Source organism: Eurosta solidaginis, chromosome 1, assembly GCF_040869045.1.
Source record: "Eurosta solidaginis isolate ZX-2024a chromosome 1, ASM4086904v1, whole genome shotgun sequence".
NCBI classification, from domain to species: domain Eukaryota; kingdom Metazoa; phylum Arthropoda; class Insecta; order Diptera; family Tephritidae; genus Eurosta; species Eurosta solidaginis.
Window position 1 is genome coordinate 3,103,817 of NC_090319.1, and position 13,524 is coordinate 3,117,340.

Below are 13,524 nucleotides of genomic sequence, written 5' to 3' on the forward strand. Positions count from 1 at the left end.
TAAGGCATTACCGCCTCGCTTCCGAAAGATAAGTTTATAAATGAAATATTTAAATATTTAGAGTGCTTATGTACGTATGTACACATGTTTATTGGTTCAACAGGAAAAAAAACGTAAAACTAAATATTAATTCAGCGTAAATTAAATGTTATATGTATGTATGAACATATATGTTATTCCATACGGAAAAAAAACCTAGAAATTAATATTATTAATTTAGTTAAATAAATAAATATATATAATATATACATTTAGAAGAACATAAGAATAACAGACCAATTCTAAATATTCTCGCGTAATTTTGTTCTCGCGGATTTTTTTATTCCCGCGGAAAAATTCCTCCAATTCTGTTCTCCTAGGGAGAACAATAATTGGGGAATAGGAATTTCGAATTTTCGAAGTCAGCTGTTTTGTCAATTGAAATTTCGTTGCACATTTCTTGTTTTGTTTAAAAAATTGAAAAGTTTAATTATTGTTGCAAATTTGTTGGAAATTAAGAAATAAAATATAAACATTGCACAGTATTTATTGCATTTCATGTGGTATTCACTGAAATGAGTAATGAATTGGTGCCACAGCAACATCAACAGCGGAAGATAAGAAGAAGACGGCCACATAACACAAATCTGCCGGAGTTGCCTGCTTCCATTCAGCAAAGCAATTTTCTGGCGGCCAAGTTGATTTGAATTCGTCCTTCATCATATGCCAAAATCTATTTAAGCCTTATTAAAAAATCCTTGCGCAATTTCTGGATGGCTGCATCAAATTTGTATACCAAGAGCTCTACCGTTGCTTATGATATACTTTTCGACTTAAAATAAAGAATATTGTGGTTGTAGTTGTTGTTGTATTAACAGTGAGAATATTGTGGTAGAATATAAATACAGCTTTTAGCACAAATTTGTACAAATAAGTGTTCTTTCTTAAAATAACCAATTTCCTTTAACTATTTTGATGTATTCCCTTTAATTTAACAAGTGAAAAAACTCCTATGAAATGGCAGAGAAATCTCCCTCTCCCTCACATTCATAATACCTACTTTTCTCCCATAACCGGTTTCCGCTTTTTCGAACATTGTTCAGAATAGGAGGAAAGGGAGAAGTGAAAAAACTCACAAGGAATTTTTATTTAGAATACGAGGAATGGGAGAAGGGAGAAAACTCGCACGGAATTTTCGTTTAGAATTGGGCTGTAAGATTCCATTCAAGTGTTTTTTTTTAATTTTTACCAATTAGTCTATGTTATTTGATATAATAAAAAATGTCTAAATAAACATCAATTAAGCCCAAAACGAAATGTAATACATACATATACATATGCATTTGTTGTTTAAAAACTATTTTTGCTTTCTTGCTAGACATGTTGCCTTGTGTACTCGGTTCTTGGCATTTTTGAAGCATTTTTTGATTTCGAAAATAAAGTTTTATTTTGTTACGACTTTTTCAGAAACAGCTTCTGCAATTTAAAAGAAAAGACAAATAAAGAGTTTGATTGAATATTAGTTTTATTACAACTTACTATATAAAATATCGTTTATGTTAATATATTGTTTGAACGTTTGTTTCGTTTGTACCCCGTCATAATTGAAATTAAGAAAAATGTCCTTTCCTAATAAATGGTGTAGGTTTTTTGCGATACCTCCGCTTTGAATAATTTTTTTGATCGCATTAAGCTAAAAGCAGAAGAAAAGGTGTTTGGTTATATTAAGCATATGTAGAGAAAGCATTAGGATATGGGGGCTTAGAGTTGAAACCTGCTAACTCAAAAAGTCGAATTTGTAGAAGATCGAAACAAAATGAATAAAGTTTACTATATTCATACAATTCATATTTAGCATGTCCACACTTTAAATCGGAAATACATAAAGATATCTACGTGAATTTACAATCAGTATATAACGTACCAAAGCTTGTTCATCTAAGTTAGGTATATTATCTTCAAATCGCTGCAACTCATCGATATTTTTAATAGGAAAGATTTGAAGTATATCGGAATTTTTCTTCTTCTCAGCTGCCATGTCACGTACAAATATATTGATAGAGGCTAATTCCTTTATAATCATTTCATCTCGATTGGACAAGTCTTCTTTTAAAGTTTTAATGGTGTTACTCTGTTGAGTTACTAAATCTTTTAACGCCTTCAATTCTAATTCAATATCTAGAAAATATCAATAAGTAATTATCTTTTAAATATTATGTAGAAAACTTTTACTTACTATTAATTTGTTCATATGATTTAGAATTACCCAATGTGGTATTCATCCGCCGGAGGACTTTTTGGTTTCTGCCATTCTTTCTTTGCTGTCAATTAAAGTTTCTGTTACAATTAATAATTTTTATACGTATAACTATGCAATAGAAGAACAAGCACGTAAGTATTTTCGAAGGGTAAACACATCATTTTACATATGATCTCATTGACATTAAAAGTTTCTTCATTAATATCTGTTATTATTTCCCCTGTACAGATTCCTAAAGACGGCATTGATTGTAGCGGCTCCTCGAAAAAATTGCTTAAATTTTGTAGTCTTAAACCCTTTATAAGCCTTTCAGGTTCCTCTGAGAAGCCTGTCACCTTAATCACGGCGAACGGGCTTATACGACAAAAATTATCTGGATGACTGATACTTATCATCCAGTCACTAGTTTGATAGCTTAAAATCTTTCCATGTCGATTTTTTTAAACAATATTTGCTGGGTACTTAACCGAATACCTGCGTCGTAAAATCTGTTATGAACCTGCTCCAACATTTTAGATGGCTTTCTAATTTTTCGTTTTAAAATTTGCATAAAATTTTCGAAAGCATATGCTGAAAAGCTTGGTAATATACCCATATCATCTACACATTGACTTAAATGGAGTAAGCTGGGAACATTGAATGTCACACTATTTTCACCAAATATGGATGGAAACTTTTCTACAAACAACGACAATAATCCATTAGCTACATTAATATTTGAGTCCAAATTGTGAGGTGTTGAAAGCAATCTATATGCTGAATGGAGCAATAAGAACTCGTTGTAAACTTCGACAGGAATGATATTTTTCAGTACGACTGGTCCGGTATAGAGAATAAATTGGCGAAACTCTGTGGCTTTCCAGCGGCATATGTCATCATATGATCGAGGTTTTCTCTGAAAATCTTTCGGAATGTATGCACCCAACGACATTAACCTAGTTGATAGCAAAATTTTATTTTCTTCGCTGATCTTATAATTTGATATACCATTCAGAAGGATATTAAGCATTTTTTTTGTAACGCCTAGGTCCAATAAGTGCATAGGCTCTAGCGGAAACTGCGTGATCATTTTTATGCCAATCTTTTCCAGTTCACTCGGACTAGACCTTTAAAAATCTTTATGAAACTCCGGTTGTCTTCTTTCTCTAAATTCATCATCTGTCCTCAAACGTGCGACAGTGGTGGAGAAAGTGGTTACGTTATGGATCCGCTTTGCTTTCTGGTAGCATTTAGAGCAGCCTACTAAAGAATTATGACCCATAATATCACACATGAAGGATCGTGCCGGTGTATCGCATATGAATGCCCTTATCTCTACTTTCAATTCCCTACTATTCAAAATGAGCCCATGTTCTTTCAATTCTTTAATTTCGATTGTAAGGTCGTGAAGGTAGGTGTCAACACTGAAAGGTTTTTTTTTTACCTAGATACATTCCAATCAAAAACACATCAATTTTTGAAATATTGACAACTCTTCCCAGTATTGGCCACAAAGTTTCTGAGCTACTTTTATAAAGTGGCAATCCATCCACACCTATATCGAGGACTATTGCGTCATAACCAAGCAACGCATATGGTGGCAATTTTTTTAACTGCTTCTTTAGCCCAATGTGCAAATATTTTCCAGGTGCTGTAGTTCTAATAATGGGTTTCGTCTTGGTACTTTTAAGTAGCCCCGCGAGCGTCATTGGCACAATTAATCCCTCGGAATTTAAGATGTCTAGGAAGGCATTCAGCATATTCCTTGGGGGATTGAAAGCATAATAAAAGTTTTTTAATTTAGTATTTAGACTTTCTGGCTGTCTGTCTGCATCCACGGCAGAAATATTTAATTCGTAGGAAACTATATTTTCACTTTTGTTACATACTTCTTCGATAGATTCCACACTTTCACTATTTACTTCGATTTTCTTAAGTTTTTCTCTTTTTTTTGTTCTTTTCTTTCACAATTTTTCGTTTTATGTTACTTCTACTTGTTCCTCTTTTATGCATTTTTAATTATATTAATATTTTCTCACCACACAAATTAATATGCGGCTTTTCGTCACAAAAATTTTACTTAAAATGATAAATGCTGAAATTGACGCGTCACTTTTCAGTTTGTGCTGTTATACATAACTGTAACTGTTGAGACAAACAAAGCATTTGCCGGCTTTTTTTGTTCGACACCTTATCAACTCAAGAAGGAGCACAAGAAGCGATCACTATGGAGCGCTGCGGTAACGTGCATTGCTCTCTTTTGGAAGCTGTTCTTTAATGCCTTCTTATTGTTCATGACAGAAATACGAGGCAGAGAAAGGATTTTAAATTACCTAATTACAAAAGGAAGTCTGAAAAAAATATTATTTTTTAAAAAGGGTTAAAATTCTTTAATGAATTACTTGCAAATATTAAGAATTGTGATAATAACTTATTTAAGAAAAGATTATATGCTCACGCGAAATCAATGAATATAAAATAAAGTACCTGAGCGACCGAGCTTTGCTCGGCAACGTTTCGTTGTGCTGGCAACCTTTCTCGAGTATCTTCATGCGCCGAATTATTAATTTCAAACATTTTTTTAGTTATACAATATGAAAGTCTCACAATTTTATTACATTCCAAAAACTTGTAAATTTCACGAATGACAACTACCAGTTAGTTTAATTAAATGTCAACTTACTTCCCTAAGCGACATCTGTTGGTAAGTATTTAAATGGTTAGATGTCGTTTTCAAATTGAACATATGCCTCTAGTGTTGAACGGTGGCAAATTACCATGGTGAGATATCTTTTTGCTATGGTGAGAAATCTTTCTAATAGTAATCTGTGAGAAATTGCAATTATTCATTTCATTTGTGTGAAATTAAGAAAATTAAGTCGAATCATGTGTAAGATTTTTTTACAAAGATTTTTAACTTTAATATTCTCTTTTAAAGCTTTAATAGAATATGAGTAAGTAGAAGCTATTTCGTCTAACTACCCCAACCCTAAATGACAACCCTACTCAAAAATCTCCCTATTGTAATGCGGGGTGAAATACCTTTCGTTTGATACCCATATCGGCATATCTCATGCAATTTTTTTTTTCGAATAGGTGGCAACCTTGTGAAACATTCTGAGTGGCAATACCTAGGTAGAAAGTCTTAGAAGGTGATACATTATCACTGTGCCAAATTTCATTTAAATCTGTTGAGCCGTTCCCGAGATCGTTCGGCTATACAAACAAACAAGAATTGCTCGTTTAAAGTTATAAGATATTAGGGTTCGAATGGATTTGTGTTGTTCAAATTCAAATTCATGTTTCAAACTCAAATACAAATTCAAATTCAATTTCATACATAGTACATATTGTTATTTAATGCAATAATATTTTTAAGCGTTGATCTAAGCTCTAAGAGTCGTAACAAATAAGATAAATAAATAAATAAAAACTATTATCATAATCAATATGGCATCCAAGTCTAAAATGAAAGTTATTAGCACCGATATATGTATATAGTTTTTAATAGCTTAGAATATTGGTTACAAATATGGTTCTGTAGTAAAAAATTTACTTACATCCTTTCAAATATTAACTACAAAAAGTTATTTATACGCCAGGGTACGTTTAAGGTCATACCTTTAAAGCTCAAACTAAATCGTCTACAAATCAAACCTTCTTCGATAAAAAATCAAAGCGCAAGGGCATATAAAGTAAATTTTACGTAAGAAACGAGAGCATCAAGCATGTATTTAACACAAACGTATGTACATACTACATGTATTTATAGGAAAATGCGCTATTTAAAACTAAAGGAAAGTAAAGTTTTTTTTACAGTTTAATGCTCTCTTGGCCATAAAACTTCGCACGTTTATTGGCAGGACGATCATCAAACGGATGTTAGGTGTGCACTGAAGTCGAACGAACATTTAGGTGTAAACACACATACTAAAACAAAAGTACAAGCAGACATGAAAGTCATTCATCTATTAGCCGTTGGGCGAAAAAAACGAAAAATAACGGAAACCACGGCGACGAAAAGGCGACAATGCACTAACGATTTAACCAAGAGCTGAGTGCTCACTAATATTTTGAGTAGCGTTTTGTGCCAACGTCGCCAAGAAGGAGATAGATTACTTGCCATTTTATTATATTCATTGCAATTTTTCTTCATCTTAAGCATAGCTGCGACTGCAACCAAACTAGAACGTGAAACGAATCTAACAAAAACCCAACGAATGCCAAGCAAAGTGGGGCAACAGTAACAGTAGAATGGGTTAAGCATTAGCGACGGTGAAATGTGAATGGAAGTTAACTCACCTTTGGGTGTTTTGACTCTTGCTAGCCAACTCAAAGCAAAGAAAATATTTATTTACCTACTCTTTGTTGGAAAGGTCTGCATGAAATTCTTAGTACTTATGAGCATTAACTGAATTACGTCACTTAAGCGTTAAAATGTTCCTGCTTTACTCACTGTAAAGCAGGCTACTTGTTAACTAAAATTGCTAACAACATTTTGTTTAATTAGATAAGCATTTAATCGACTCTACATTTTCTTGAGATAATACATACATAGTAGAGATATACGCCGCCGATAAACGCCGCCGCCGCCGCCGATATGCGACGTTTTTCATACGCCGCCGCCGAATGTCAAAAAGATCGGCGCGGCGGCGGCGGCGTTTGACGCGTTACTATATTTTCTACTCTTCTAAGACTGTCTAGGCCATTTATTGTTCATCTCGAAAATTGGTCCGATATGGACGAAAGGGATACCCCAAGGGATGCACATTACTGCCAGTTATAAAAATCCAATTGCTAAATTTGACACTTTCTAACCATTCAAAAGTAACTTTTGAAAAGTTATTTGAGAAAACACTTAAAGAAAAGTTATATAATAAATTAAAATGCTCACTTCGCACAATTCTTTAAAAAAATTAATAAAGAACAATGAATTTAAATAAAATGCAAGTTACCCGGAAAAGGTGCCGAATTTTAAATCCCGAGTGGCTGAAAGAATAACCGAAATCAGTGATGCAAAAATCCTTTAGTAAGCTTCAGTGGTTTAAATTCTCCTTTGAAATGATTCTTAGCTCACACTTAAGTTACATATACATATCTTCAACACGTAAGAGAAGGGTTTGAAAAATCACTTTATTTGCTTAACTATAAAATAGCGTCGGAAATCTTAATTTTGATTTTCACACACCATTCAACACCCAAGTCTCCCGGTTTGACATTTCCTAAAGTTGGCGGCGCTATCCCCAATTAGTCTCTTGGAGTAAACCACATTGGATATAACCTATTAGCCATGTTTAAATATGACCAAACGTGACGGCTCCTGTTATAAATGTGAATACGTAGGTACATTTTTTAACCAGGTTAGGCTTTGTCCTTCGCAAGAACACTGAAAGTGGTGAAGCAAAAGCTTTCTCAAGACAGTCGAACAAATGACCGGGTGTTCTACTACCCTAACATAGGGGATAGGCCAACTAGTCTAAACACTGAAGGCGGTCAACCATAATGAGCTCTTATATCATAACGCCGAAAACTAAGACTATTGAATTTGGTCCACATTTTAAAACTTTAATCCGCGGTCCTTGTAAAGTTAAATTATGTATATGCACCAAGGATTATACGATTTTCACCCATGTGTTACGCAATGATATCCACTTAGACTGCTTATGATTTCGAGCGCGGCATCCTTGGCCGAATAGTTACTCCCTAATGTTTCAAGGTGTTTTGGTGTAGCTCGGAAGCATAGTGCGACAAAAACATCCATCAGAAAGTATTCGGAGCTACACCTAGAGCTTCTAGGATAGGTCGACGAAGGTATGAGTTCGAAGTCGCAGCCCTATAGCTTCTGTGCTGGCATATGGTATAAGGGCCAGGATGCGTGGTAGCGACTGGTGGTCGGGATTGCTACAGTTCGAACGTCGGGAATTGTAGCTCCTAGAAACAGCCGACAACGCGATCAAAAATTAGCCAGCATTGACGCTAATCGTTAAAAGTGTGTCACTAGAGTCATGACTATTAGTAGATAATTGATAGCAACCGTAAGTCGCCTTTGTACGTGACCAGCATGTAGCCACAAATTATATAAAGAAATCGTGCCGACGACGGATATTAGAGTTAGCCCAGAACATCTCCTTCGGTGAAACTAAACTACAAAAGTTTGACCATTTTAAGTATTTCTCCCTCTCTATTCCCGAAATTTTTTGAACGATCAGCGAGATTTGGAGGCAAAAACCGCGGATAGTTCCGAAATGGCCAATACGTCGATTTCCTTAAATACATATAAACAAAACCTTTCCAAATATTTTTTTTTTAATTTTCGCTTTACAAGCCCCCCAAATACTCATCCGCAAATTAATGATATTTTTCCAGATCGTCAAACATACCATTGACGTCAGCAATTTGTTTCCATATTCATTAGTTGTGGACAATGTGATACTCTGAAGTGCAGCCATTCAATTCAGAGGTTTACGCCGATCACTTTGTCGGCGCGCCGGTCACGCCGCCGCCGCCGGTATATAATAGAGTCTACGCCGCTGCCGCCGATTAACTGACCGGCGTAAACCTCTAATACATAGAACATAGTTAAGTACTTTTATCTCAGAATGCCGATGCTTTATCTGCTTTCAGTAGATAAGTGTGTGTCGACTTATTTCCTAGTGGGCGTTTTATTGATTCTTCCCTCTGCTAAACACACACACTTACAATTTCTGCATAGAGATACTGCAATCAACTGATATGACCAACTGGAGTCGTCGTATTAAAAAAAACGAAATGGATATAAATCAATTCATGAAAAATATCTAAAACCATTCTCTTTGTGTGCAATATTGCTATGCTTTTGTATGCAATTCGATACTTGGGTGGTCGAGTGAGCTTACACACTCACAACTGGGTATTTCCACATTCATTGTTGGCCACCGGTAAGAAGTTCAACATTGCCATCAATATAATATATGTAGGTATTGAAATAAGAAAAAAATTTTAGAGAAAAGATACTGAAACCACGTTAGGGCTTAAATTTCGTTGCCAGTTATTGGCAAGTTTCCTAGATAAATGAAGTGCATTTCATTGACTTTAAATATCAATGAGACGTTTGTGGCAAAAAGTCACAGTTCTAAGGACAAAAGTTATTTCAACGTTTGCATTACATCTGAGAAGTTTTAAATGGTAGATTCGCAAGATTAAATTGTGTTCTTTATATTTTAATAGAGAAAGGTGATTCATACCTTGAATCACTGGTATGCCAACAGTGTTGTCGTAACAATTTTGTATAGGAATAAAGTCAAAATGCTTCTCAAAAAGCGTTTCAAATAAAATGCCTTACTGCACTCTCCCTAATTCCCAAGACAAATATATTCTGGAAACCAGAGATCTAAAAGAATGCATTCTTTTGAGAGTAATCATTGTTGTTGTATTAGCGATAAAGACACTCCCCGAAGGTTCAAGGGAGAGTTGAGGTACTAGCTTGACCATCTCGACAACAATTTATATGTCCACCACAAACCTTCCAGGCCATCCCCCCCCCCCCCCTTCCCCACTCCTAGTTCCATGAGGAACGCTTTCGTATTGTCATTTGTTTCTTTACACAGTACCACAAACGCATATAAATTATTTGCCGTCAAGTTCAATTATTGCACATCGAAGCACCAAAAAGTTAAGCTGTGATTTCCTTTAACGGAAGTGGAGCGTCAGCTTTTACTTTGGTAAGGATGCTAATCCATGGTAGGGTAAAATAACAAATTTTTGTGAGCACCATACATCTGTGAGCATTAGGCCTCTCAGAAAACATGAGTTATTTGTGTTCTCTGGAAAACTCTACTTCTGGGAATGCAGTTTTTAAGACATATGTAGACGATAATAGGGTATCGGTTGGTATTTTGCAAAGTTAAACAAAACACTGCTTTGTTGGGGTACCTGAAATGTTTCCAAGTCTTGAAATATAGTCAGAGTCACCATTTTTTCCAAAGACAAATCAGCCTTTCCTCGTTTCTTTTAAAATCCCTGGAAGACCTGATTGAACTTTATATTAAAAGGAAGGATTCCTCAAGAGTAACTCTCGGCATCGCAACGCGCCATTTTTAAGGGCAGGTTTACAGGAACAACTCTTCATTCAGTTGTCTGACCAAAGAATTTGAGCTTGGTGTCTTTCTTGTAGTAGAAGGAGCCATCAACAATGTCCAACCAGCCAAAATTGAAAGATCCCTCGGAACATTGGAAGTCGGTAGAATTCTAGTAGAACTTATCACAGATTGTTAAGTGATAGAACTTAAGTGGTGGAGTGGGGGGACCAATGTCGGCCCAGAGAAGGGGAGAAGGCGAACGCCCCAGGAGGGTGTTCTTTCTCCCTTCCTTTGGGTCGTGGTATCGATGCTTCAGAACCATGAATTTAAGAGTATATTTCTAAATACACTGAAGGACGGATCTGGATGCCATGGCCAGGTGGTCTAAATATTGAGAATTAGATATCAGCCTCAGCAAAACGGAAGTGCAAAATTACTGAATTTCTAAATCTGTTACGGACGGGCTACACAAATATTTTCTCAAGGTAGAAATGTAGTGGAGATAGGGTTCCTGGTGAAGTATTCAGCCATGAGCTCGATGTTGGCAGGAAATTTAGACTAGCCGATCACTATAGGTAGCGCCTTCCAGGCGAGATGAGATGATATCCGTCGCTATTACTGAAAAGGAATCACTACTCGGGTAATCAAGCGGTTATCAAAGCGCTTAGGTCTGGCAATGTGAGGTCTAGAATTGCTTGATCTTAATTGTGGTGGCATCTAACTTCTTTCTAACAAAAATTTTATGAGTGTCAGGGCAACTGTAAGGGCCGGCCAGGCACTGGCAAATTGAAAACGACCTCTTGCCATCTGTTGAGATATTTCCCGCCCGTTTTTGCCTCCAAGCGGTAGGCGGAGCAATACAAACTTGAAATAGCTCATCCATGCATAAGTATTGGAACGCTAAGAGGGCACTGCCCAATGGAAGTCCATGCAGTATACCGTAATACACTGGACAGCTCCATCTATGTTAGCTGTATGGAGGACGAGGAGGTGATGAGATTGATGGAAATTCCAGCATTTATGTATGTAGACATAAATATGATGGAAGAAATAGCCCATGTGGAGAACATAGCAAAATGGTCATTTCTTTTGTCAAAATCTACGCCACCAGATCAGAAAATATCACGTTTTCGGGAGGCTTCAACATTTAAAACAACTCAAGCTTTTCTTTGAATATATCACGATAATTGTGTTAAAAGCAGAAGGAAGAAATTTTTTGTGTATGCATCTTTACCGTTCAATTTTACAAAGTCGTCCCTAAGAGAGAATTAGCCTGATTTTATAATAAATAAATACAAGACCCGATAACCTGTGAAAAGATTTTTGGGCGAGTGTCTTTCCAATTTGCGTCGTGCTCCTTTTCAATTTACCTAAGAATTTGGCGAGACGGGGCCTACATGTCTTACGACTACTCCGAACGGTATCTGCAAAAAAGATGAGTATTCACTGAGAAGCTTTTAATGGCAGAAATACACTCGGAGCCTTTCCCAAATCATTGCCGATGGACGACCCCGCTTAGAAAAACTGTTCTCTAATTGAAAACACTTCTTCAAAATTTTAGATGTTGCTTTGTCCGGTGCTTGAACCCAGGATCTTCGGTGTGGTAGGTGGAGCACGCTACCACCACACAACGGCAGCTTTCCGTTATATAAGAAATCCAAATACATAAATTAAACTTGTCAGACCTCTTTTTGCATGAAACTCAATCAAACGAGACCAGAATAATGTACGGCTCAAATTTTTTGGCGGGTTGTGGTTGCTAAAATTTATTTATGCACGCACGAGAGTGTATTTATTTGCATTATGCGATCTGTGCATATTTCAATAGCTCTTTAGTTAAATGTAAGTTTATGCATATTTTAATTTTTGTGTAGCTATTGTGACTTAGGACTTTTGGTATTCGTAAAGGTTTTGATGTTTGGAATTGTGCAATTGAAGAGACAGCTATGTTTTCACACCTGATGATTTTTCAAAGTTGTATAAAGCGTTGTGCCAGGACCTACAAGTTAAGTTCATATTGTCAAGAACTTTCAAAATAAAAGCTGCTCTATAATTACAGCCTATCAAGAGAGCATAGCGAAATGTTGTTGCTGTTGTTGTAGCGACAAAGATACTTCTGAAGGTTTTTGGGGGTTTTATATCTGGTATGTTCCGGGAACAAGCATCATTAAGGTTGAAGCCCGACCATTTCGGGAACGATTTAATATGACCACATTGAACCTTCTGGGCGTGGGGATCATCGAAACCTCGCTTGCTAAAGCGACGATAAAACCCGCTATTTGGAAGAATGACCCAAAATTTATGCGTATGTAACACTAATGTAGGTTCCACATTCTCAAAAGAAGGTGATCTATATAATTTACTAGCGCTGGGATCTTCGCTAAATTACACCGAAGAGTATGGGAATTATTTGTGTTCTCTGCTTTTAGTTTTGTGTATTGAAAAAACTAAATTCAAATTTGGCCAAAACCGCTGAAATATGCTTTTTCATACATTCAATAGTTGAATGTTTTCACACAATTTGGCTTTGTGTCAACTCGACTAAAGTAAACCGAAAATTTCTGCGAATTTGCCATACTTAATCTTGTCAGCGACAATAAAAAGTGTCAGCCAACAGCGAATTATGTGACACTTTTGAAAAATTGCAACTTTCACAAACAATCAGCTGGTTTGGATTGCTGGTATGCGCGGGCCTTTGTTGATATTTCGGCGGTGTTAGGAATGCTGTTGGATGCATTTTCACTATTCAAACGCATACACATACACACGCACAAGAACAAATATAACAATGACTGTACGTACACATTTGAACTAACAATGCTGAACTGGCGTTTGAATTCATACTGACGAAATGTAACAAGCAATTATTGCTACAAAAGCTTCAAATAACAACAAAATCTAATAATAATGCAACAAAAACCAAAATACAAATTCATAGTAGTAATGCATCGCGATATGTCGCCATAAAGTGCTAACATAAATACATACATAGATATGTACATAACCCAACATAAGCTTTTATTGCAAAGTTTTACCCAGCAGTTAAAATGAGTTAGAGAACTGGTTAATACCCATAACATTAATAGCAACTTGGGGCAGTATAACGCCCGAGCATCCCCTCCGTTTTATATCGTTTTGTTTTAAATTTTTTTAATGTTTTATTTCTTGATCTGAAGGTCAAAATCAACGGCGATATGTCGATGGAACATATTTTAAGGATCCTGATGATGACTTCCGAATGAAATATCG

The 13,524-nt window shown here is 35.9% G+C and overlaps 1 protein-coding gene across 1 annotated transcript; it reads right to left on the reverse strand.

Moving 5' to 3' along the window:
- Nucleotides 1-312: 312 nt before the first annotated feature.
- LOC137238815 (uncharacterized) lies at nucleotides 313-4,316 on the reverse strand. The gene is made up of 5 exons (XM_067763838.1): nucleotides 4,258-4,316; nucleotides 2,216-2,300; nucleotides 1,904-2,157; nucleotides 1,519-1,672; nucleotides 313-1,455 (listed from the first exon to the last, which is right to left on the reverse strand). The coding sequence occupies exons 2-5, from the start codon at nucleotides 2,259-2,261 to the stop codon at nucleotides 1,424-1,426; spliced, it is 486 nt and encodes a 161-aa protein (XP_067619939.1). The 5' UTR covers nucleotides 2,262-2,300; nucleotides 4,258-4,316; the 3' UTR covers nucleotides 313-1,423.
- Between the last annotated feature and the right edge of the window lie 9,208 nt (nucleotides 4,317-13,524).